This window comes from Cnephaeus nilssonii (assembly GCF_951640355.1).
Source record: "Cnephaeus nilssonii genome assembly, chromosome: 21".
NCBI lineage: Eukaryota > Metazoa > Chordata > Mammalia > Chiroptera > Vespertilionidae > Cnephaeus > Cnephaeus nilssonii.
Window position 1 is genome coordinate 40,696,825 of NC_137092.1, and position 26,424 is coordinate 40,723,248.

Consider the following 26,424-nt stretch of genomic DNA (forward strand, 5'->3'; position numbering starts at 1 on the left):
TAAGGTCACAAAATGTTTGTATAACAACCTTACATATTTCGCTTCCTGATTTACTTGTTGACACTGATACTAACTTTATCAACTCTTCTCTCAGTGTGAGGCCATCAGAATGTCAACCAATAATGGCCAACTGAGCATGTGATGTGACATCAGTAGTTTCATCAAGAGAGATCGAAAAATATTTACACTTCCTTATATCTCTCTTTAATTGATGCTGTACGTTTGTGTTCAGTCTCATTATTCGGTCTTTTATGATATTTCTACTGAGTGGTAACTCAGATATTCTCTTAATAATTGCATCTTTATTCTGCATATCATGAAATAGAACTGGTGCACATCTTAGGAGAGTTTCTTTAATAAATTCTCCCTCACTGAGCGCTTTTCCATGCTGAGCTATAGAGTGAGCAATGCTCAAACTTGCAGATGTTAAATTTGTATAGCCTTTCATAAATTTAAGGATGGAATTAGATTGGCTCTTATAAAGGTGTAGTTGCCTGGAAATGTATTCCTTCCTTTCATCCTCACTTTTTTCCAAGAGCTGGGAATGATTAGTTTCAAAATGTCTATTTATATTCCACGTTCTGCTTACTACCGTTTCAGTACATAGAACGCAAAATGATCTGCCATTTTTTTCTATAAAGCCATACATCTCGGTCCATGTCTCTTGAAAGGGTCGGCCACTGCTACTACCACTTCCTTTACTTAACCTTAGTTTTTTATTTTTTGGGTTCTCCATCAGGGGGGGGCAGTGACAAAAGATAGAATTATGAATAGCTTGTTAGGCCTGCAGGAAATTAGGGGTTAACTAGCCTAACTAACCACAAAATGGTGCATATAACTGTCTTTTAGGAAAGGGCAGGGTTAATAAGCAGAAATAGGGGTTAATAAGGCTGCACAACAGTAATAGTGGTGAAATGGAGTCTGCACTATGGAGCAAGATGGTGTTCCTTATGTGAATTAAAATGGCTGCCGCTATTTCTAATGGCGGGAAACGGCACCCATAGCACGCCACAAACCCTCGCCTCTCCCAGCCTCCCCCTCACTTATCTCAGTAATGATGGATTAGAAATCCATGACACCCCAGAACAGTAGATAATGGTTGCTGTGGTTAACTGTTATTTGGTTACTGGTAATGGCAGGGCCCCCAGAGATGTGTCCCCCGCTGCGTTCCGCTGCTCCCTGCTCTGCCGGTGGAAGTGAGGGCCAAGAGCCCGGCTTAACCGGAAGTCCCAGAACTAGACGCTCTGTGCCGGACTTCTGTTGTTTTGGCCTACAGACCTCCGGCACAGAGTGTCTAATAGGGGAGGATGAAACATTTGCGACTAGAGTCTTAGAGTTAGAGTCTAACTCCAAGACTCTAGTCGCAAATGTTTCATCCTCAGGAGCAGCAAATGTTTCATCCTCGGCATGTGGCCGCCTCAGCGCCTCAGTGCTGACACGTGTGTCATAGGTTCGCCATCACTGCACTAAATGAACATACGTGGTGAGTTCCCTGTGCGACGATTGCTGTGACAGAAACAGGCAGGACTGTCCACAGAGAGGAAGGCCTCTTAGAAAGAGTGGTCAAGGAGGCACCTCCAAGAGTGAAAACTGAGTGGAGATCTGGATGGGCATCCCTACTGAGGGAACAGCATTTTGGGCGCGGGGAATAGGCGGTGCAGACAGACCCTGAGGGGAGGTGCTTCAAACTGGGGGTTTGCAGACCTGAAACCCGACAACCTAGGGATCCCAGCTGCCTGTCACTACTTGAGCCAATTCAGCAGAGACAGGGTTGAATCATATATGAATGTTTATTCCAATTGTGGACGAAAGGAGCCACATGCTGACCTGACAAGCTCAGGGGAGGCCTGTGTGGCAGTCTTGCAAACTCAGAGACCTAAAATAACCACAAAAGATGGTTTGAAAATTAAATATTTAACTACAAACAGGTTATAGTGGGTAGTCATGTCCTAGTCTGATATTTTCCCTGACAAAGATCAACTTAGATCTTCTTTACTGAGCCCATTTGCCTTTTTGCCTCTATGATAACATATCTGTGAGATATCTGGGTAACTTGTAACTTCCTTTTTACCCCGGGCCCCTCAGGGCACAACAAATGGCACCGGGACATTCCCTCATTGTTATTGTTATCAAGTTAATTGTCAACTGTTAAAGTATCCTGTATCCATCTCTGTAAAAGAAGCACATGTCCATCATTTCACTTTTTACCCTACCCCAGAGCTCCCCCGCCCCCCCCCCCCCCCCCCCCGCTTTGCTTTGTCCCACCTCCTTAATCTGTCACCAATGAATTTCATGTAACTCACCTACGTCCCTTTTCTTTGATGGCAATGTATAAATATAGATGTAACCCTGCATTCTCAGGAGCATTATCTCAATTCATTGAGGTTCTGCTTCCCGGCATATGTCGACAGTTTGGCTCAAATAAACTCACTAAAATTCTTTACAGGTTTCAATGGTTTTTTTTCATTAACACAATCCTGCAGCAGGTCGTCCACAAAGATCTGCTCTGCGGGGGTGAGGGGTGGGGGTGGGGGGTGGGGGAGCTCCTATAAGCCAGCTTCTTACATTGGGTAGGACAAAGATTACATGGGGAAGTAGGCAAAAGGAATAAGAATGGGTATGCAAGATGGTATTACAGTGGGGAAATGGGCAGTGGGGTTGGGGCGGGACTCCATTGTTTGGGCAACAAGGTTGTTAATCTTTCCATGACAATAGGCAGTTCTTCAATGAGAATGGAAGGCATTCCAAGTTAGACTCCTGGGTCCAGGTGGGCATACAACTCCCAGCCAGGTTAGAATGTGTTTTCTTTAATCAGAACAAAACAATCCTGGATAACAGAGCATGATTAATATTTCTTATAATTATAGCTAGGTCCCAATATTCTATTTCTGCCCTCAAAAGAGTGACTTGTCCTGCTCTGATGCAGGAGAGCAAGCCCAGGCACTGTTTTGTGACGCAGCTGTAGTAGGGCCTGTTGTGGTTTTGTCCACCAGCACTAAGTGGTGCAGCAATAAACAACAAATAATAATTTTTTATGTTCTTGCAAACAAATTATTCCAACTATGAAACTTACAAAGGGCACATTAATAGAAAAATAGAATCTAGAGCCAGAAGAGATGTCAGATTGTCTAACCCAACTCCTCCTTTTACTATAGATGAAAAAACAGGCCCCAAAAGGTGAGGCGAAAGCCCCAGGGCCACCTGGCTCGACAGTGGCAGAGCGGGTTGGGACTCCAACTTTGAAATCACAGACATGTTTTTCCCTTCACAGGTTTAGGAGGAACTATTCGTCACTGGCAGGCACTCACACTATTTGGATGGAGTATTTGTTTTGAAAATGATACATCGGATTTTCCTGCTCTGAAATTTCTCCCACGTAGCATTCCATCTAGCTCGATGCTTTTCCAAATTCGGTCGTTGAAAAGGAAACCAACCTGGTGTAAGGGTTGTTCACAACCCCTTGACCTGAATGTGAAAGCTGTGGGTATGACATCCGGGCCCCCCGAGCAAATAGCTTGTTCCCGTACCCAAGTTCTGACCTGGGAACCTGGGAACCTGGGAACCTGGGCTGCTGAGAGGGAGCTGAGTGGGAGACGGGAAGTGGAGACTCTGACTCACACACCTGTGGCCCACCCTTGCTCACATGACTGGCCCCAGCAGCTGGGTGACATGACTTCACCTGTAGAACAACAGCCTCCAGGGCCAGAGCCAAAACCGCCAGCTAACAAACTCCTGCATGGCACAAGGGACAGCATTCATGACGACTAAGGTGGGATCTTGAGGCCAAAAGATTAGAACTCACTCTGAGGACGTAGGACAAAACTCACAATTATAAAGGATGTAGGTCAGGCGGTATGAGCTCAGACCATCCCAGAACATCAGAAGGAGGAGGCGCCCCTGAATGGAAAGGACCTTGTTGGGAGGAGAGAAGGAAACGGTACTTACGTGGGGTGAGGAGAGTCAGTAAGGGCAAGGCATTTGCGAAAGCATTGACCCCCAAGCCTGATGACTTAACAGGTCCCCAAATGGTTTGGATGAGTTCAAATTCGCGCACGGAAGACCGTCCGAGAGAGGCTAGGACTAGTGTATGGGCCCTAAACTTTGGGCCCTGTTCCGTATTCCTGCACCTTGCGCTTTGGTGCGGACAGTGAAGCAAACAGAAAAGGGAAACTTGTGTAGAAAATGCAGCATTTCCTCGCGGAGGCCAGAGACCCATATCCTAAGGTGCTCCAGGAAGGCGCCCGGGTCTGCGCGCGTGTGCGTGCGTGTGCGCGCGGAGAGTGTCCTTTCCCAGAGGACGACTTAGACATTTTTTTGAGCCCGGGTTTCTCGGGTGTCAAACAAAACAACTTCCCACTGGGGATCATTTCCCAATCTTTACAGATAGGCAGGCGGAGCTTGGGGAAGACTGACAGACCAAGCCCGCAGGTTGCTGGGCGACCAGGGACCCGCCCCTCCTCCCCCGGCTCCGATTGGCTCCTCTCGAAAGGGGCGTGACCTGCCCAGCGGTGGGCGTGGTCCCGACAGGGTTAACACAGGGCCCGGAGGGCGCGGGCCGGGACTGTCGCCGGAGTCTCCGCCATGGCCGGGCCAGTCCACGGTTCCGCGCGCGCGCTGCTCGCCGCCCTGCTGGCGCCGGCGCTGGTGGCCCTGGTGGCGCTGCTGGTGGCCCCGGCGCGGGGCCGAGGCGGCCGGGACCACGGGGACTGGGACGCCGCCGGGCTGGTGCCGCCGCTGCCGCCCCGCGAGGACGCGGCGCGCGTGGCCCGCTTCGTGACGCACGTCTGCGACTGGGGCGCGCTGGCCACCATCTCCACGCAGGAGGCGGTGCGCGGCTGGGCCTTCGCCGACGTCCTGTCGCTCAGCGACGGGCCCCCGGGCGCGGGCAGCGGCGTGCCCTACTTCTACCTGAGCCCCATGCAGCAGCTGGTGGGCAACCTGCAGGTGAGCGTGGGCACCGGGCCGTGGGCCAGGCTTTCCACTGTCACCTGCACCCGCCCGGGAGGGGCCGCCCCGGGCAACCACCCCTGACGCGGGGCTCCACAGGGAAAGCTATGCAGGGCGCCGAGGTTGTTGGGAGGTTAAGCACTTCCTACGGGTTTCTCTTGCCTACCCCGCCTTCGGAATTAAGAACCTTCCCTTCTGCACCAAGAAGCTGGTGTCCAACATGTGGACGGTGACAGTGGTTATAGCAACCTGTAGGCCTCCTGCGCACATTGCCACCTCGCGGAAATCCATCCCCCTCGCCCTTTGCCCACCTTTTAGGGCGGGGGACCCCTGCCCTCCCAAGAGAGGTGTCAGACCTGCAGCTGGAGCCACACAGAGTCTCCCATTGAAGCTCGATTAGGTGGAGGGTCTTTTGACAAAGATCCCAGATTTGAGGTTAACTGGGAAAAGACAACGAAGTTGGTAAAGATAAGATGAAAGAAAGTGATATTTTGATTAAAGCACCCACTATGCGCCAGGGGACCCTCACTTTCCAGTCCTTGTCTCTTGATGGCGCTTTGAGGAGGTGTTCCTGTCCTTATTTTGAGGCTTAGGCGGTTAAGGAACCCTCCCAACGCCAGTGGCCAGACAGGAATTTCACCCCAGGTCCACCCCTTTGCAGCACAGCCCACAGGCTCCGGAACTGAGTATGTCCACCAACCAGTTCTCCTTCGCCCACACAAGGTTCTGTTTTGTGTTTAAAATAAAACTGAGCTAGTTCCATCATTTAAAAATTGAGATTTCAGTTAAAAATCTAAACTTGTAACTTCTTGAAAAATTGGAAGATCGGGTGACAGTGGGAGCCGCACTGAGCAAAAACAGAAGCAGCTGCCTCCTTAGCCCAGGCACCCCCCCACCCCCACCCCCGCCACCTGCCCTTCGCCATCTTATTCCCAGCCCACTCTGCTCCGGAGCGTGTGCTCAAAGCAGGCTCATTCCACTCCGTCAGTGGGGCTCAACCTCAGCTGCAAATACAGTCACCTGGGAGGACTTTTAAACACGATGCCAAGGCATTTTTTTAAAAAATCCTCACCCGAGGATATTTTTCCATTGATTTGTAGAGAGAGTGGGAGAGGGAGAGAGAAACATTGATGTGAGAGAGACACACATCTTGATGGGGGCTCAAGATGGAGCCTGCAACCAAGATACGTGCCCTTGATCGGAGCCCTTGATCAGAATCGAGCCTGGGACCCTTCAGTCTGCGAGCCAACATTCTACAAGGCATTTTATTAAAATACATTTCACTAAAAAACAGCCCCCTCCCATCCCGATGCTTCCGATGGGGGGAGGTGTTGAGAACCACTGCTGTGCATGATATGTTTAAACTTGTGAGGAAGACAGGCTCACAGGGGCAGGAGCTCAGCCCAGGTCTGGCTGGTCTGGGAAGAGACAGACCCTGCCCAGGATTGCAGGTTTCCACGGCGGAGCGAAAAGGCAAGGCCACGTCAGAGTTAGTCTGACTCGGGTCCCATCATTAACCAGCCAGGGTTGGTTTACAGTTTCTGCCTGTCCTCCTCCTCCGACCTCTGTCTGCTCCTGTCCACCCTGCCCACCAGGTTGACACGAGCCACTTGGGATTGCCTTCTGTTCGGGAACCTTTACATCTGAAGCTTAAGATCCACCTGGGCGTTTGTTTAAAATGCATGTACCTGCTCTGGCCAGGGCAGCTCATTGGTTGGAACATCATCCTGTACACCATTTCACATCAGGGCACGTACCTAGGTTTCTTCTTTGGCCCACAGTTGGGGCTCATACAAGATGTTTCTCTCTCTCTCCATCTCTTCCTCTCTGAAATCAATAAACAGGCCCTAGCTGGTTTGGCTCAGTGGATAGAGTGTCGGCCTGCAGACGGAAGGGTCCCAGGTTCGATCCCGGTCAAGGCCATGTACCTTGGTTGCGGGCGCATCCCCAGTGGGGGGTGTGCAGGAGGCAGCTGATTGATGTTTCTAACTCTCTATCCCTCTCCCTTCCTCTCTGTAAAAAATCAATAAAATATATTTTAAAATCAATAGACATATCCTCGGGGGAGGATTTTTAAAAAAATGAACCACTCTGAAATGAAATGCAGGAACCCAAGTGGGGAAGGGAGACCAGAAATCAGCATTCTAAAAATCCCCACCCAACGCCAGCCTACAAAAGACCACCTTGACTCCTGAGCTTGGCCTTGAGCCACCCTCCCCCACCCGCTCCCCTCAGAAAGCCACTCCTTCAAGCAAGTTGGGTTTCTCACTGCTCTCAGCCAGCTCTGTCTTTGTGCAGACTCGGGTCCCTGGTTTTGAATACCTTACAAAGCTTCTGTGTCACCCCAGGCCCTACCGACGGCTCCTTACACTGAACTGGAAAACCGCTTAACTGTACTCACTTGGCAATTAGTTACGTGCTGCCTTATGATGTCTTCCGTATCTTTGTTTTGCAGTATTTAAGTTTTGTTTATGTCTGACTTTTCAACCAGACTATAAACTCACAGAAGGGGAGACCATGCCCAGTCCCCGCCCTCTCTTTCTCTGCCTTTCCTGGGTGCCTTGCCTAAGAATGTATAGAAGCAAATATTTGGCTAAGTGGTTTCAAGGAGATCTCTTCTGACTGACTGCTTTGATGGGTCACCATGACATGGCAGAATTTGCCGCACAAGACCCTTTGCCTTTAAAGAGCTCAGCAGTCGAAAATGCAGCGTGTGAACTTGGCTGTAGTCTGTCAGCAGTGCCTTTGGGGAAGCTGACTTCTAATAAGAAAGAACGAGGAATGTTGCTTGCCTCAACTTCTGAGTCCCAGCGTTCTCTTGTTTGTTTTGAAATCCCATGACCGCGTCTGCCAGCACAAGATCACCAAGAAGCATGACTCAGCCACTTTCTCGCTGAAGCTGTGGAAGTGGCTAGTTGAGCAACTGGTGTTTTTATGCACTAGTTTCACGTTAGCGTCTAACCCTTTGAGATCTGTTGACGGTATAGAGCAGCCTTGTGCTTGGGTGGTACTGTAATAATAACTTCTCTGGGGAATATGGGACAAGTTAAGGGTTTAACAAGTGTTAAAATAATTCTGAGTCAGTTTTTTTAACCCTCACCCGAGGATATTTTTCCATTGATTTTTAGAGAGAGTGGGAGAGAGAGGGAAAGACAGAAATACTGATGTGAGAGAGACACATTGGTTGGTTGCCTCTTGCACTTGCCCCAACCAGGGCCGGGGCCAGGGAGGAGCCTGCAACTCAGGTACATGCCCTCGACTGGAATTGAACCCGGGACCCTTCAGGCTCTCTATCCACTGAGCCAAACCGGCTAGGGTTCTGAGTCAGTTAAATTTAAAATGTGAGTGCCCCTCCCCCTTTTGGAGAGAGGATCAAGATTATTCTCTGTTCAAATAGACATTGTCTGGAGTGAAAGATGATGTTTCACAATCCATTGTTTTATGGAAGAACAGTGGTCGAGCTCTGGGGATGGTGTGTGAGCATGATGTCAAACTGATTGCCTCTCCAGACACAGTGTTTCACGAGAGGGTCTTCGTTTTCTCTCTCCAGGAGAATCCGTACGCTACGCTGACCATGTCTTTGGCGCAGACTAACTTCTGCAGGAAACATGGATTTGACCCCCAAAGCCCCCTCTGTGCTCACATCATCCTGTCAGGGACTGTAACCAAGGTATGTAGTTGCTGCAGGAACAGACTGGCTTTAGAAGAGCGTCATCTTGTTAACAACGAAGGAGGGACCGTTGGAAAATAAAATAAAACTGGCTTGTGATTGAGATGCAGAGTTAGAATATGTACTCATGTATGAAGTAATTTCACAAGCGCCCAAAGATTTCATTGGTTGCTTTCAAATAGGTGTTCAATCAGACACTCAAGAGCAAAAGGAAGTATTTCTTGAGGTCAAACAGATCTAATAGCTGGGAAGCCCCTAAGTAAGGAACATCTCAGCCCAGGCTCACTCTCCTGCCGTGTTCTACACTGGACAGCACGCGCCCTCCTGTCTCCACCCTGTGGCAGTGGCTTAGAGCAGAGAGCGTCCTGAGTAGGTTAGAAGGGGAGAATCCATTACTAAGTCCCGGCTGTGCATCCGGACAGTTTGCGGTGAGTGCTGGAGGGAGGAGGTTCAGTAAAACCCTGGGAAGCACAGAGGGCAAGGTGTCAGGAGCACTGACTGATGGCCCAGCCAGCAGATCGCTTCCTGACCTTGCTGACCCGGGTTTTGCGGCCCAGTTCTGTTTATGGTCTCCAAGTTCTATGTGGGGGCATCTCTGTGTCTGCGTGCCCATCACAGGCAGGAGGAGGGGCAGGCAGCAAGTGCTCCTGACTCCCTGTGTCTTCTAAAGACTCACCTTGGCATACCTGCAGCCCGTGTTTCCCACGCATTTGTCCTGGGGTGAATGAGCTAATGGGATATGTCATAGGCAACAGGCACATTTCATGCTAGTGCCTCGTGCCAGTCCTCTACCGGCTCAAAATGACCGTTTAGCAATGAAAACGGGCCCGCACTGGTCTCTCATGTCCACACCCATTCTCATCTCCATGTGAGCTCTTCATTGCTGCTGCATTATCCGAGCTTCCTTTATGCTTTCTTGTTTCCTTACATTTATGATCAGGATGTATAGTGGACCTTAAAAGGTCTCATCACAAAAAAAAAAAAAAAGAAAGAAAGAAAGAAAGAAAGAAAGAAAGAAAGAAAGAAAGAAAAAGAGAAGAGAAAAGCATTTTTGTAAGTATGTGTGCCGATGGATGCTAACCAAACTCACTGTGGTGATCATTTCACAATCTATACAGGGGCTGGCCAAAGTCACTTTACAGTCGTGAGTACTCAAAGCACAGAGTTTATTCTTGTCTTATTTTGAACTAGAGGCCCGGTGCATGGATTCATGCACTGGTGGGGTCCCTCGGCCTGGCCTGAGGGGATTAGGTCAAAACCGGCTCTCCAACAGCCCCCTAGGGGTCCCGGATTGTGATAAGGCAACGGCCAGGCCGAGGTACCACACTGGTGCATGATCAGGGCCAGAGAAGGTCCATGGGAGGGCTCTAGGGCATGTCCGGCCCATCTCACCCAGTCCTGATCGGCTGGACCTCAGCAGCAAGCTAACCTACCAGTCGGTGCATCTGCCCCCGGTGGTCAGTGCATGTTATAGCAAGCAGTTGAGCAGCCTTAGCATATTATTAGCATACTACGCTTTGATTGGTTGAATGGCCGACCGAACTACTGTACACTTAGCATATTAGGCTTTTATTATATAGAATTATATCTTAATTGAAAAAAACAGTACAAAAATCAGGATCTGTAACTAAACACTTAGGATGTGTGGAATGCTAGAATCACATTGTTAACAGACGAGAAGACAGTGTCCCCGCTGTGAGCATGGTCACTTCACTGTCTTTCAGGTGAATGAGACTGAGATGGACATTGCAAAGCAGTCGCTGTTCATTCGGCACCCCGAGATGAAAGACTGGCCTTCCAGCCACAACTGGTTCTTTGCCAAGTTGAACATCACCAACATCTGGCTCCTGGACTACTTCGGTGGACCCAAAATCGTGACGCCCGAGGAATACTATAATGCCACATTTCAGTAGGTGCGTGTTTATCCATCGCGCACCTTATTTCGAAGCCCTCGCCCGGGGTCCTAAGCCAGGAGGTGGCTCCTTTGGCAGTCTGGTAAGCCCTGTGGCCACACTCACAATAGTATTTTTGTAATGCATAAAATACATAGGATTACAAAGAAAACGACTATATTGAAGTCCATTCATAAAAATATGTCTTGTAATTGTGGTACAGTGATATGTTGGCTCTTTAATGAGCACGTTCAGTAACATGTTAAGGCACTTGCAGCAGCTCTGATGTGACAGGAAAGCATCTGTGTTTCTGTGGGTGACAGGCACAGGTACACCGTCACCAGGTGGTTTGCTGCCTGCATTCCTCATTGAAGGAGATGAGAAACTTCAGTCAGAGCTGAATGGAAAGGAGAGCTTTTCCTTCCACCCCCGTTCCCGGGCTCCCTGAACTCCGCCTACAGGCCAGACCCGTCTGAGGCTGTGCTGTGGGCTCAGGAAGAGCCAGTTCTGACCCGGGATCGCCTTTTCTCGTGAGACTCAGACTTGGGTGCCTCTGGACTGAGTGACCCCACCCAAGTCTGAGCACATGGTCCCATGCCCAGCAGCCCCCAGGCCTGGGGGTGCCTGTGGGCCGCGTGGGTCCCCCTGCCAGCCAGTGGGCACCAGAGGGGAGGAGGCCATGGGAGAGAAGCACAGGCCATGGGAGAGAAGGAGGGAGGAGAGCAGGACCTGAGGAGGTGTGGTCAGGTGCTTTACAACGAAGTCAGGGGTCAAATGAAGGAAGATAAGGGACCGATCTTTTCCCAGGTACACGGTAACCCTGGCATCCCTGCCATCCGCACGGCCTCACGGGCGGTGATGCAACCACAGTCACAACAGCACCCAGTGTGTGCTGAGCTGCTCTTACCTGCTGGGTGCAGTATGAGTTGCTTATATGTATCAGCTCATTGCTCTCACCGCGACCTATGAATTAGGTAACACAGTCCCTCATCTATGAGATGGGGAGCAGCACTGGCTTCCTACCAGGATGCTATGCTGACCCTCGGGTCGCCCCCTGGTGGCCGGCCAGCTCCTGCTCCAGTGTCACTCCTGATGCAGGGTCTCCTTGCGATGATGACATGACTGCTGTTGGCAGAGGCGAGGGTGGGGATACGAAGCTGGTAGGTGTAGCCACGTTCGGGCTTCTGCTCCCAGCACTATGTGTCCTATCTTATTCCACGTAGGCCAGGTCCACGTTGGACTGTTACATCTCACCACGATTGTACATTTCTTCACAGCAGAGCTCAGCTTTTATTTTTGATTCTTTAAAATCTTAAACACAGCCTAGGACAATGCATGGCACAGAGCAGGCATCTCGTAAATGCTGGCGATTTGCCAGCCTGATCATCTGAGACACAGATTCTCAGCTGCTTGTTTGAAAAGAGTCCACGCGCCTGGGGGAGAAGGGGCACAGGCAGGTTTGGGGCTGGTAAACCACCTCGCTTTATAGGGACACAGAGGCGCCATTACAGTGTGCCGGCCGGGCAACACAGCACCCAGGAGGACGGTCAGTAAATGACAGGCCCACTCTTCAAGGTTAAAGGGGATGTTCACAGGACATAAGGATCTCTGCAGTACAGTTATCTATATATATAAAAGCCTAAGCGACCGGCCGACCAGACAGTACCTATGATGTGCACTGACCACCAGGGGGCAGATGCTCAATGCAGGAGCTGCCGAGCTTTGGTGACTTGGCAGCTGTGGTTCTTGGGTGACACACCGGAACCAGAGAGGAGGGAGCCCGATTCCGGGGTGTGTCACCCGAGAATCACCCTCTCGCAATCTAGGACCCCTTGGGGGATGTTGGAGAGCTGGTTTTGACCCAGTGCCCACAGGCCAGGCCAAGGGACCCCACCTGTGCACGAATCCGTGCACCGGGCCTCTAGTCTTTGTATAAGTAACACGCCCAGGGGCGATGCTCACTTTAATAACAAAATGTGGATGTTTTCTCTAAGTCTCCATGCTGAGTGAGACACACCCAAGGTTCCCACTTCACTGCACAGGCGTGTGGCCTTTCTGCAGCTGAAAGATAAGATGGGGAGACCAAAGACGTGCCAGGGTGTGGCCCTTCTGAGGCAGGACGCAGAGCCTGGGAGGCCCTGCCACCATGCCGCCCACTCGGATTGCCACCAGTTCCGTCCACTAGTCCGGGGAGTGGACAGTGATACCCGTAGGGGCCGCCCGCACATTCTTAGGGACCCCTCCCAGGGGCCTGCAGGAGCTTCCGCCCCGTGGCGTCTGCCCAGATCAGACTTGGAGGATGTGACTTCTCCAAACGCCGCGAAGCCGCCTGCACCCTAGACTCTGCTGCTCTCAGAGGCGTCTTTTGAGGTGGCTCAGCACAGACGGCCCGGGTGGGGCAATGAGGGGCCTCGCGGACGTCGGTCTGCCTCACGGGGCTGCGGGGTCAGATGCCACGGGCACATCTGCACATGGAATGAAGGTCTGATGTTCACAGAGGTGCTTGCCGATGCCCTCGATGAGCAGTTCCCGTAGGATCCGCAGTTGCCTCCGCACATGGTTAAGTGTGAGCACCAGGCCTCATACCATCTCGGCTGTGCCCAGCTGGCCCTAGTGGGACAGGTAAGGAGAGGTCACGGATTACTAACCTGCCCGGCCTCCCATGCCGGGAGGTGGAGTTCCGGATAGCCGTGGTCTTGGCTGCAACAGGAAAAGGGTCCCAGCTGGACTCAGCACCATTGGGCACGGCTGGTTAGCACTCCTCTGCCCTAATGTTCAGGACCCTTCTGTCCTCAACTGTGTCTATCTTTTAAGCCTTCAGATATTCTGAGCAGAGAAGCACCCAGCCTGAAGGGCGCTGTGTCGGTGCACGTGGGCGCATCAGCCTTGCACAAGGGGGTGCTGGCTGGCGTGAAGATTGCTAGGCCCCTGGACACACAACTCCGGAATCTCAGGCGCTGCTCACCACACTGGAGTGGCGGAAGTTAGCTCAGAGTCTTAAACGGTTGGAAGTTTCTCTAGTCTTTCCCCAGAATGAATGAACTTGTAAGATGTCATCTCATTTAATGAAATAATCCTTTGTCCTCTCTCCTTCTGGTTAGGTGAAGCAGAATTTGGCGAATTTAACCACCCGGTGGAGTTCTCCGGATGTTTCCCACAGATCCGAGGCCTTCGGATTTCTCTGGAAAATGCCCCGATCAGCCTGGTTACAGCATCAAGTAGAACTGCTACTGAATTTCTTGGAAAAGGAGGTTGCTAAATTTTAGACATTTAAATTTATAGTTTTACTTATATACATGGTTTCAGAAGACGAGACGAGATCCCCCATAGAGGCGTGCCGGGAATCACTGCTGAGCCCGTCAGTGGCTCAGAGAAAGGAGTGGGGTGTACGTCATTATGTTCGAAGACAACAAATGAACTTACCTGACTGGTGAAGAAAAATGATTAGAAAAAGAAAAAGAGAAATGATTTACATTAAACTTGGTAAAACGGGTTTCTTTTTCAAAGTATCAGTAATTAAAGGCATTATTTTAATGACATGAGTTGGATTCATTTTCTTTCTTTATATATATATATATATATATATATATATATATATATATATATATATATACTAGAGGCCCGGTGCACGAAATTTGTGCACTGGGGGAGGGTGTCCCTCAGCCCAACCTGCACATTCTCCAATCTGGGACCCCTTGGGGGATGTCTGACTGCCTCTTTAGGCCCAACAGGGATCGGGCCTAAAGAGGCAGTCAGACATCCCTTTCACAATCCGGGACTGCTGGCTCCCAACTGCTCACCTGCCTGCCTGATTGCCCCTAACCACTTCTGCCTGCCAGCCTGATCACCCCCTAACCCAGTGATGGGCAACCTTTTGAGCTTAGTGTGTCAAACTTCGCCAAAAAACTGAGCATAACTCGGATAGTGTGTCACTTTGAGGAAAAAACTAACTCCAAGACTCTAGTCGCAAATGTTTCATCCTCAGGAGCAGCAAATGTTTCATCCTCGGCATGCTGCCGCGTGTCATCAGAAATGGCTACGCGTGTCAGTGCTGACACGCGTGTCATAGGTTCGCTATCACTGCCCTAACCACTCCCCTGCCAGCCTGATCGACGCCTAACTGCTCCCCTGCCAGCCAGATCATCTCCAACTGTTCTCCCCTGACAGCCCGGTCACCCCCAAATGCCCTCCCCTGCATATTCTCTCTTTATTAGATAGGGTTTTTTCTTTAACATATTGGACAGCTCTAACTGGTTTGGCTCAGTGGATGGAGTGTCGGCCTGCAGACTCAGGGTCCCAGGTTCGATTCTGGTCAAGGGCATGTACCTTGGTTAGGGGCACATACTGCAGGAGGCAGCTGATCTATGTTTCTCTCTCATAGATGTTTCTAGCCTCTATCCTTTTCCCTTCCTCTCTGTAAAAAATCAATAAAATTTATTTTAAAAAAACATATTGGACAGTGTACCTGCTGTGGTCTTGACAAAACAGTAAAAATGTAAACCCAAACTAAAAGAGTCATAAAATAAACTCCTTAAACAGGAATTTCATGAGACTTGGAAAGGTGATATCCTGTGGTTGTTTCTTCCTTTTTTTCTTCTCTTTCTTTTTCTTGATGTTTCATCTTTTGTCCTTTCTTATTTTTCTCCTTCTATTCCTTTTCTATCCTCTCTTTAAACTTTTCCTTTGGTAGAATCATCAGTACTTGACTCGCTCCCTGGGGGGCACGGGTGCCTCCCAGCCAGACACCTAGGGCTGCCTCTGGGAGGGGTTGGCGGTGTGGGGTTGAGGGCGCCTCCCATCCAGACACCCCGGGCTGCCTCCAGGAGGAGATGGCAGTGTGGGGTCCTGGGCGCCTCCTATCCAGACACCCCGGGCTGCCTCTGGGAGGCGTTGGCGGTGTGGGGTTGAGGGCGCCTCCCATCCAGACAACCCGGGCTGCCTCTGGGAGGGGATGGCAGCGTGGGGTTGAGGGCGCCTCCCATCCAGACACCCCGGGCTGCCTCCAGGAGGAGATGGCAGTGTGGGGTCCTGGGCGCCTCCTATCCAGACACCCCGGGCTGCCTCTGGGAGGCGTTGGCGGTGTGGGGTTGAGGGCGCCTCCCATCCAGACACCCCGGGCTGCCTCTGGGAGGGGATGGCAGTGTGGGGTCCTGGGCGCCTCCTATCCAGACACCCCGGGCTGCCTCTGGGAGGCGTTGGCGGTGTGGGGTCGTGGACGCCTCCCAGCCAGACACCCCGGGCTGCCTCTGGGAGGGGATGGCAGCGTGGGGTTGAGGGCGCCTACCAGCCAGACACCCCGTGCTGCCTCTGGGAGGGGATGGCAGTGTGGGGTCCTGGGCGCCTCCTATCCAGACACCCCGTGCTGCCTCTGGGAGGGGATGGCAGTGTGGGGTCCTGGGCGCCTCCCATCCAGACACCCCGGGCTGCCTCTGGGAGGGGATGGCGGTGTGGGGTTGAGGGTGCCTCCCAGCCAGACACCCCATGCTGCCTCTGGGAGGGGATGGTAATGTGGGGTCCTGGCTGCCTCCAAGAGGGGATGGCAGTGTGGGGTCCTGGGCGCCTCCTATCCAGACACCCCGTGCTGCCTCTGGGAGGGGTTGGCGGCATGGGGGTGCGGATGCCTCCCATCCAGACACCCCGTGTGGCCTCTGTGAGGGGTTGGTGGTGTGGAGTCGCGGATGCCTCCCAGCCAGACACCCCGGGCTGCCTCTGGGAGGGGATGGCGGCGTGGGGTCCTGGGCACCTCCCAGCCGGACACCCTGAGCTGCCTCTGGGAGGGGATGGCGGCGTGGGGTCCTGGGCACCTCCCATCCAGACACCCCGGGCTGCCTCTGGGAGGGGTTGGCGGCATGGGGTCGCCGGCGCCTCCCAGCCAGACACCCCGGGCTGCCTCTGGGAGGCGATGGCGGCGTGGGGTATAGACGCCTCCCAGCCTGACACCCGGGGCTGCTTCTGGGAGGGGATGGTAGCATGGGGTCCCCGGCACCTCACAGCCGGACACCCGGGCTGCCCGGGTCTCAGCGGCAGCCCTCCCTGGGACTGGGGAACTCCGGCGGGGCTGAGCGTACTGGTCACCGCCATCTTGTGGCTATGGGGGCCGCCATTTTGTCGCGGAGGTACGGTTAATTTGCATACTACTCTATTATTAGATAGGATATATTTTATTGATTTCAGAGAGGAAGTAGAGGGAGAGAGAGAGAGAAACATCAATGATAAGAGAGAATCATTGATCAGCTGCCTCCTGCACACCCCCACTGGGGATCGAGCCTGCAACTGGGGTATGTGCACTGACTGGGAATCAAACTGTGACCTCCTGGTTCATAGGTTGACGCTCAACCACTGAGCCCCGCCGGCTGGGCTGGATTCATTTTCTTAAGATGCTCCTGTTCCTTACTCTCACTGGCCACTGTCCACGCTTCGTGTCTTTATTTTAGCGTGCTGTTGAGTCAAACACTGCTTCACCGCTGCAAGGGAATCCTTCGACCCTTTCCCTTTGATGCCCAGCCCCTGGTGTCCTAGAATTGGGGCGAGGCGGAATGCAGCCTTGGTCAAGGCTCTGCCCCAGGGCCTCGGTGCTGACGTGCTTGTGGTGGAATTAGTTTGAGGCACCCATCTAGTTTTCCCCTCTACCCACTTAGTGGGAGTTCTGTCTTCACCACTTGGTGCCATGTAAAAACATACCTGTTACCACAGGAAAGACAACCACTGGGTCACAGCAGGTGGTACAGGTTGAGTGGGCAGAATATGTTCCAGTTATTGACCACCAGAGGGCACTGCAGACCACTTTTTGGGTAGCCGGCAGTTGCTTTTCACCCTGAGCTGAGGGAGACCCTGGGTGGTGACGACACTGGGGCAAAGGCAGCTCCCTGGTCTCATGTTCCCTCCCTCCATGCCACGCGCTCCGGGTCTCCCTGCACCCCACGTCCTGTAGAAGAGGGACAGAGCCCTGGCCTCAACCCGCAAGGGCATGAGTGTCTGGGACGGGGACAGCCTTTGGCCCAGAGGGCAAGGCAGGTTCTGATCAAGAAAAGAGAAAATGAAAAGTAGGAAGAGGGAGTGACCGAAGTGCCTTGTCCTGCTAACAGCCAAAGGCGACGGCTTATTCATCCCAGGTCCGTGGGGTGGAGAAACTCCCTGTGAGAGGGGGCGGGCCCAGGGAAGGCAAAGCACAGACATCCTGACCACCTCGCTCCTGCCACGCTTCCCTCAGTGACACCCACACGGAGGACCCGGTGAGGAGGACCCGGTGAGGAGGAGGGACGCTGTCCTGCGGCGGGCTGGCGTTCAGCTTTGCACTGAGAACAGAAACCACTGTGCTCTGTGTCAAGCTGGTGTGTCAGTATTTTTTAGGGAAATTCCAAACCATCACTTCAGAGCCAGGTGCTCTGAGAAGACAGTTCTAACTTAAGTCCTGTCAGGAATGAAGGGACAAATAAATCAACCAGTAAAACGTCATTTTTTCTTAGTTTTTCCTTAGTATTTATTGTAAGATGTGTGAAAAATATGGAAAATTTTGAAAGTTTAAAACATGACCACTTCACCAGCCAGCATAGCTGCTAACATTTTTATGTGTTTTCTTCCAATCTTGGCTTCCAAGAAATGTTTAAATATAACATTGAATAATAATGTTATTATTATTCGTGTATCTCACTTCTTTCACTTAGTCATAAGCTTAGGATACTGGAATCCATAGGATGGCTTGGTGGCTGCAGAATACTTCATCAGATCAGCAATGGCCTATATTAGCCCCTGTTGCTAGCGACAGAAGCCCTGGTCAAAGCCCTTTAATTCACTGACCTTACATCTTCCTTCAAAGCTCATCTTCCTGCCGTGGTCCTCTTCCCGCTGAGTTGGCTTTACTTGCAGTCAGCAACCTTAGAGCGAAGAGGTGGCATCCTCCCCAGCCTGGGAGGGAGCCATTCCTGAATGGTCACTGTGTCTGGGAGTGGGGTGCCCTCACTGGCGCAGCCCGGGTCCCGGTCCTCCCCTGCAGCTCAGGGTTCAGCTCATTCCCCGTCAGAACCATAGGGACTGGGGGAATCAGAGACGCTCCGTCAGTGGGAGGGACACGGCCAGGCCGAGCTCAGTGCTGTCACCACTCCCCGGTGTGGGGACATGAGAGTCACTTGTGATTTTTCCCTGTTGAAGAGACAGACTGTTTTATACATCAATGGTATTCTACACCCGTGTGTATTTCCTTAGAGAGAGTCCCAGCCACGGGAAAAAGCAGTTGGTACACGTTGCAAACTGCTCCTGAGAATTTCTACCGCTTAGTCCTACAAGCAGGTGTGAGAGTGCCCAGATCCGATATGTAAGAGTGGCAAGACTTTAGGTCACTGGTAACTTGGGACATTGAAAAACCCAATAAAGCCCTGGCCGGTGTGGCTCAGCTGGTGGGGCGTCATCCCGTGCACCAAAGGGGTTGCTGGTTCAATTCCCAGTTGGGGCACATGCCTGGAGGCAGCCAATCGATGTTTCCCTCTCACATCAATGTTTCTCTCTCCCTCTCTCTTCTTCTCTCTCTAAAAATCAATTTTAAAACTATTTTTAAAATAGATAACAATAAAAACCCAGTGAATACTAGTTGACTTACTTTCCTTTGCTTCAAATAGCAATTGGTAACCTATAGGTTGAGTTTTCTCAAAAATGTATACACATAGACTGTTCATCCATCTGCTGACAAATATTTTGGTGGTTTCCAGTTGGGGGCTGTTACAAACTGGAAACCACCAGTTTGAGCTGCTGTGACTCTTTTTTTTAAAAAAAATATTTTTATTAGAAGCCCGGTGCACAGATTCGGCCCGATCACCACAGGCCAGGCTGAGGGACGACCCCACCGGTGCACGAATCCATGCACAGGGCCTCTAGAGTGCATATAAGATCTTTGGTTAATCTCTTCCTGCCCTCCCCCTTTCCCCCTTCCCTCTGAGATTCATCAGTCTGTTCCATGTTTCCATGCCTGTGCATTGAGCATCTGCCCCTGGTGGTCAGTGCACATCATAGCTACTGGTAGAACGGTCACTTAGGCTTTTACATATATAAATTGATTTCAGAAAGAAAGGGAGAGAGAGTTAGAAACATCAATGATGAGAGAAAATCATTCATCAGCTGCCTCCTGCACACCTCCTACTGGGGATCGAGCCTGCAACCCAGGCATGTGCCCTTGACCAGAATCGAACCCAGGACCCTTCAGTCCGCAGGCCTACACTCTATCCACTGAGCCAAACTGGCCAGGGCTGCTGTGACTATTTATGTAAAGTCTTCCTATGGTTATATATTTCTTTTTGTCTTGCGTAGATACTTAGGAGTGGGTGGCTGGATCATACGGAGAATGTATGTTTAACTTTTTAAGAACCCGCCAAACTGTTGTCCAAGATGGCTGTGCCATTTTACACTCCCACCAGCATGTATGAAAGCTCCAAATTCAGGCCAAGTTCAGAACTGCAAGCTCACACCTACTCCATCAGTGTCCTTTATAGATAAGGACACCGAAGCCCAGAGATGTTGAGTGACTTACTCAAAGCCACACAGCAAGCAGGTAGCAGAGACGGCGTGAATGGGCAGGCAGTCTGTCTCCCCATTCAGCCTGACTCTGAAGTAGAGCCCTTGTCTCACCCACCACCATCACTTCAAGTCTAGGGAAACGGCGTGCTCCTCCATGCATCCGACCGACGTCACCAATCAAGGTAGGAATTAGATGAACATGAGACCAAAATTAGGGGGTTGGGGAAGGAAAATGAAACAATGGCTAAATGAGAGAAAGAGCAAAACTCAGGCAGGCAGGCAGGCAGGCAGGCAGGCAGCAGGCAGACACACACCCCAAACCCTCAAACCTCCAGCGCTTCCTGCCTGTGAGCCGAGGGGGTGTGAGCCTGGCTGCTGGCAGGTGCCTGCCTCTCAGAGGCCTCGTCCCCCACTTCCTGAGCAGGCCGCCCCAGTCGCCAGCACACACTCCCTTTGTCTGCGCGTCCTGCCCGGCTGCCCGGCCCCTGCATCCCAGCACATCCCGGGACGGACAGCATGAAGTGGGAGGCGCTTGTCATCGCGGCCATCCTGCAGGCCCAGCTCCCGGTGACAGGTAAGGCCGACATCGGTGGCAAGGCACTTTGAGAAAGTCTGTGACTGTGTGGGGGACCACAGGGGCTGGCGAGGACCCGGCGTCTCCTCCACACCCTGTCCTTCCGAAAACAATGGGCAGCGGAGCCGGGGGGGGGGGGGGGGCGGGGGGGAAGGGGGCCCAGCTGCCGTAGCGGCTTCACGGCTTCCACTCACACCTGCCCAAGGTGCGGACTTCTCCCGGGGTCAGGCAGGGAAGGACGCAGGGAGCCCGGTCGCAGGCCCAGCGTCGAGCCGAAGCTGGTGGCATCGGGAAGCGCCGGCCAGGCCAGGCTTCGTGCTGCGACGTGGTTCTAGTTTCTGCGTCTTCGTTGACCCCCTTGCTGGCTCGGTCCCTGTCCCTGTCCTGCTTCCTTCGCCAAACAGAGCGCATGTCGGCGGCCGGAGGCAGGGTGAGCCACCTCGACGGTCCGGGCACTAACTGGGGCTCACGGAGGAGGGACCGGCCTTCCGTGGGGCTCAGCTCTGCACCCCGCGGCCGGCGCTCCCCGTGACACCCCCACGCTAGGCTCAGGGCTCACCCCACAGGCCGCTCTCCAGCTGCGCCCGGAAGGCCAGGCCCGCGGGCAGGACGCGGGGACGGGAGGAGACATGCTCAGCCACCACCACGAGGGACAAACACCCTTGCCTCCCCCAGAGGCAGGGAGGCCTGGCACTTCCGGCTCAGGGTTTCGAGGGCTGAGCCATGGCGGGTTTTCTGTAAGATCGCAGCCCTTCTCAGAAAGGCCTGGGTGGGCATGAGTCACTCGGAGCTGCGGGTGAGGGCACCCCGGTGCGCCCGGAGCAGCCGTCCTGGCGGGCGGGGACCCAGCGCTGCTGGGAGATTCGTCACCGCTGGACTTGCCTCTCGGGCCACGGGGAGGTCGGGCAAAGGGGGCTTAGAAGGGACAAGAAAAGCTGGGGCGCTGGGGGCGCCACAAGCAGAAAACAAAGCCCCGCCCGGCACACAAGATGGGGCACGGCCCCTTGCACACCCGCCAAGCGGGAGCCGGAGGGACCTCCCCACCCTCTCTCAGTGCACCGGCCGGGGACGTGAGCGTTCAGCTCCGCACAGACACACAGACACACAGACACACAGACGGGCTCCTGGCAAAGTGCATCACGGAGCCCGAGGCCCTGCAGGAGGGACTGGAGACTCCGAGGTTCCACACCCCCTGCCGCCCGAGGGCAGGCTCCTCGCCGAATCCGACCTCAGGTCTCTCCTCTCTGCTCAGTGAAGTGACTCACCCCGACCCCCTTAAAACATCCACTTCACCAGGACCTGTCCATTTGCGTTTCCTCGGGAACGCCCAGGTCATTCGGATCAAAGAAATAATGACCCGGTCTGTACGTGAGGTCTCCCTGGTGAAAGTCCCCAAGGCCGCCCACCACCGGGTCTGCGGCCGGTGGGGACTGAAGTCACCTGCCTGTGCCAGGCACGCATGCTCGGCGCCTCTGACTGCCCGCCTCGCAGGCCCAGGCGCACGCGGGGTCTGTGCGGCTCTGTCCTTTGTCTGGGGAGGCCGTGCGGCCATGGCACAAGCCTCAGGAAACAGACTCCCAGGCTCCTGGTCGGCTCAGCTTGCAGGGAAGCAGCTGGATGGGGTGCAGAGTCAGGCCAGTCACAGTGTCTGTGCAACCTTAAGCAAGTTACTTAACCTCTCTGGGCCTCCGTTTTCTCCCCTCCAGAGTAAGGAGAACCTTCATCGCAGAGCTGTGACATGGGAAGTGACTAGCGTGCCTGATACATGATAGACAGGCAGGACGTGGAAGTTGTGCTAATTATCACCCTTGGCTGTTTCCTTGTTCTGGCACCAGGAACAGGAAGCGGAAGCCCACGGTCGGGATTTGGTGTGCTCTCGCTGTGTTGTGAAGCAGCCCCGGGCATTTGCCCATCTCCCTTGGGTTTCTGAGCGCGCTCACACCCGCACAGGGCGTGCGGCCCAGCCAGGCCCCACGGGGAACCCGGGAAAGCTCTGGCGGGTCTCAGGATGACCTCCCACTTTTATTTCTTAAGACACTTGCTCTGTAGGGATATCCCCCTAAGTGGAAACAAGCCTGAAAAAGACACACTGCATGGTTAGGGGAGGGTGTGCGAGACAAGGCCCCTGGCCCCGTTGGTCAGGGCGGGACCCAGACTTTGCAGCGGTGGCCGGGCGGGTGCGGTGCGGGTGCGGGTGCGGTGCGGTGCGGGTGCGGTGCGGTGCGGGTGCGGGTGCGGGTGCGGGTGAGGGCCTGGTGTTGAGGTGCAGTGTCTTGAGGAGCAGATCCCTGCCTTAGCTGCTTGGAGCCGGACTTGAGGGGCGCTTGTAAGCGATGCCAGGACCAGGCTTTCACCCCCGGCATTTTCGCCAGTGGTTTATTCAGCCTCCATCGCCGGGCTCTGCTTACCCGTGAGCCGCTCCATTTCCTGCCGTGGCCTAATTCTCAGGCCTGCTGGCCCCAGACCGCCCCTGCAGCCGTGATCCCCCCAGAAGCGGTCCTGGGAAGCGCCTGTTGAGTGGTGTATTTATTTTCACATTCTTTTCATCTCCGTCTTTAAAAAATAGATTTAATTTTTAAAAAATATATTTTATTGATTTTTTACAGAGAGGAAGGGAGAGGGATAGAGAGTTAGAAACATCGATGAGAGAGAAAAACATCGATCAGCTGCCTCCTGCACACCTCCCACTGGGGATGTGCCCGCAACCAAGGTAAATGCCCTTGACCGGAATCGAACCTGGGACCCTTCAGTCCGCAGGCTGATGCTCTATCCACTGAGCCAAACCGGATAGGGCAAAATAGATTTAATTTTTATTGGAAGTTCGCTTTTACTTTTAAGAGTCCCCAGGCGTTGCGCCCCCATTTCTCGGGAAGACTCAGGCGCTGCGGGAGTTTGTCCAGACGCGCTGCGGGCGTCCTGCCGCCGGCTGCCCCCGCGGGCCGCTGCTGGGCGGCACGAACAGCAGGGCGAGCTCATAATACACTTCTCGGCTTGGGCCACGGCTGGTTCTTACCAACACTGCGTGACGGCAGACGGAGTCTGTCTGAGCAAGTAGTCAGTCTGTTTGGTGAAGAAAGGACCGAGCCGGCCATCTGACTTGTTAGTTGAAACAAAATGGCCACCAAGTCCCTGCATGGCCACGGCCACGGCCACGGCCATCTCTTCCGCCTGAAGCCCCAGATTGTGCTCCTGAGGGAAGTAACGCCTCCCCCTCCTCCATGTGTCCCAGCCCGTAGCTCGGCGCCCGAGCAGAGTCAGGGCCTAAATGTCTGTGGAGTGGGTTAAAGCTGGGGGAGGAAGGAAATCGGGGGGTTTCTGTGTGATTCGATTAGCTTAAAGGCTTGTTTGGGGGGCATTGGAGTGGCGTTGTTGGGATCTAACCCTAGAGAATGGAATATCAAAGTCTGTGGTTTTTAAAGAGAAATTAAACTGGCGGAGGAGACAGCACTGAGTAAATAGAATGATTCGAAATAGTTGTAAGGATGGTTTAAGGTAAAATCCTACCTTAATGTTAATATGTTCTCCTTTGATCAGATGAAATTGCCAATATTTATTTATTCTGGACCTACAAAAATCATAATTTCATACGATTCAACTAATATATCTCAAAAATGAACAAACAAATGAAGAAAGGCGTTCATTTTTCAGACTTGGCTTTAACATGAGGGCAAAGCAGCCGGTACAGAAGGCCCGCCGAGGAGGTTGTTAACGATGAACTCATAGGCTAATGAGAGGACCCAAGGAGGAAAACAGAGTGTGTGGTTATAGTATAAATCGCATTGTTCAATTTTATCCAGTTGCTGGATTGCCTCAAAATATGGGAAGAAAAGCAACCACACGAGAGCCAAGCGTCACCTTCAGATTGGTCTGTGTCACTAAATAAATGCTCCATGTAGCACGGGTCTTTTTTCCTGTCTTAATTCGAGGAATTTTAACAAAAATACCATAAAAATCATTGGGAGGAAATTATAAACTTTTTAAGATCCATAATCTTACCACGCTAGCCCAATAACTTTTCACTTTCACTTCTTCATGTTCCATTCCATCATTCTTAACAAGTGTGTCCACACCTTTGAGGAGCTGCTGTTACAAAAATGGTCTCGTGTGCTTTTTTCTTTATATGGTGGCCTTTCCCACGTGTAGCCTTCACCGTGGCTTTAACTGCTTTGTAACCATCCATAGCTCAGCCCCGCGGTTCTCCACTCGTTCCTTCTTGTTGGACATTTGGGCTCTGTCTAATTTTTGTTACTACGGCTGACCCTGCCAGAAAAATCTCCAAGTAGGAAGCTTTGACACTTTCTTTTGAAGTGTTTCCTTGGGCTAATTTCTCCAGGACTGACAGTGAAGAGGTTGGATTCAAAGGACGTTTCTCAGTGCGCTTTAGACTTCCGTGCACAACAATCCCGCTGAGGAAAGAGCTTGTTTCTAAATCTCTGAGCCCATCGCATGGTGTCTGTCTCCTCTGGAGCAGGGGGCCTGGTGGGGGGAGAGAGGAGGCCACGGGGCCAGAAGATCGGGGTCCGAGTCCTGTTTTGTCCCCAGCCTGTCCCTGCCATGAGCAGCTCCCCCTCCCTCAGAGCCTCGGGCTTCCTCTGTCAGGTGGCGGCCCTCAGGAGAGTGCCGTGGGCTCCAGGCATTCTTGGATGTGCCTACACACAGTGCTCAAAACCCAGCAGCCATTGCCATGCGTGCCTCAGTTTCCCAACCTGCAAAAGAGAAAGATAGTCGCTTTCCCCGTGCAATGCCGTGGCAACCTGGTCCTCACCGGCTTCCTTGTTCTTCCTTTGTCACTAAATTGCAATGCGAATGTGGACAGAAACCTTCCTCGTCTGAGAGGGTGGACACCCTTCCCGCTACCAAATGGATGGCACGTGGTCTGGAAATTGCAAACTTTTAAAGGCCATTTAGGCCCCCCCCACCCCCCCCCCCCGCCCACGGCATAGGTGCCCAGCACACGGAGCGGGAGCCCCACTCCCTCCTGCAGCGCCCAGGGCTTCTCCCTGGTGTCCACCTCACCCCCTGGTTCCTACTCCCTAGCGGGGCCTCTGTGGGAAAGACACAGGACCAAGTTCCTCCTCTGCGGGCTTCTTCCTTTCGCTGTGCACGGGCTGCAGGTCTATGGAGGCCGCAGCGACTCTGTTGGTGAGCTCTGACTTGGACAGAAAGCAAGCTGTGGTCTGAAGCAGCCAAACTGCACCCTCTCCCCCCGCCGCCCCGTCCACTTCCCCAGCCTGCTGCGCTCGGTGCTACTCAGCAGCTAATTTTCAGGCTCAAGGGGGGGAAACTGGATAGAAAGCATTGGAACAAAGACGGCAGGGTCCCGGCCCAGGCCAGCCGCCCTCTCTTGGTACCGTCACCCTCCTGTTTGCCAAGCGCTGCCGACACTTCGCCGCCGTCCTATGGCCAATGGCAGAAAAGTCAGGGGTTTCTCTTCTGACAAGTGAAGAAAATGAGGCTTTGAGGCTTGTCGATGTGCCCGAGGGCAGAATGCGGCCCCACCAGTCTCTACAACCCCCGTTCAGGGTCCACGCTCTCGAGTCTTCTACGCCGCCGGCCCAGCCGGCCTCGGCCGACGTGCCGTGTCATCCACCGATGACTGTGCTCTGAGCGGACGCCTGAAGGCACTCCCGTGGTGAGCACTGATCACCACTCTCCTCTCCGTCTGGGGTGTAAGACATCATTATTTTGATGCTGAATAGCCTCATTTGCTATACATTTTCTGCCGAGTATGAAACATTTGGTGGTTCATATGGAGTTGCTTTTTCTCGCATTTTATTACAGTTCTGATCTCACATTTCCCCTAAATCTGGTAAAACGCACATTTCCCATTTTGCTGT

General features: G+C 52.9%; 2 protein-coding genes across 3 annotated transcripts in view; both read left to right on the forward strand.

Moving 5' to 3' along the window:
- Window positions 1–4,519: 4,519 nt before the first annotated feature.
- CREG1 (cellular repressor of E1A stimulated genes 1) lies at window positions 4,520–14,051 on the forward strand. Its single transcript, XM_079760589.1, has 4 exons — window positions 4,520–4,944; window positions 8,498–8,617; window positions 10,342–10,530; window positions 13,611–14,051. The coding sequence occupies exons 1-3, from the start codon at window positions 4,582–4,584 to the stop codon at window positions 10,528–10,530; spliced, it is 672 nt and encodes a 223-aa protein (XP_079616715.1). The 5' UTR covers window positions 4,520–4,581; the 3' UTR covers window positions 13,611–14,051.
- A 6,426-nt stretch (window positions 14,052–20,477) lies between these two features.
- The window catches only part of CD247 (CD247 molecule), a 65,562-nt gene continuing 59,615 nt past the window's right edge, over window positions 20,478–26,424 (forward strand). For both annotated transcript variants that reach the window (XM_079761180.1, XM_079761181.1), the window contains exon 1: window positions 20,478–20,587. In XM_079761180.1, coding sequence (XP_079617306.1) covers window positions 20,530–20,587 — 58 coding nt within the window. In that variant the 5' untranslated portion in view covers window positions 20,478–20,529. The remainder of the gene's footprint in view (window positions 20,588–26,424) is intronic.

Bases quoted from the DNA above. Each gene is read 5' to 3' on its own strand.
- CREG1 (XM_079760589.1), top strand. From the start codon at position 4,582: ATGGCCGGGCCAGTCCACGGTTCCGCGCGCGCGCTGCTCGCCGCCCTG. The intron at 4,945-8,497 runs GTGAGCGTGGGC...TTCTCTCTCCAG, and splicing joins AGCTGGTGGGCAACCTGCAG to GAGAATCCGTACGCTACGCT. The intron at 8,618-10,341 runs GTATGTAGTTGC...ACTGTCTTTCAG, and splicing joins TGTCAGGGACTGTAACCAAG to GTGAATGAGACTGAGATGGA.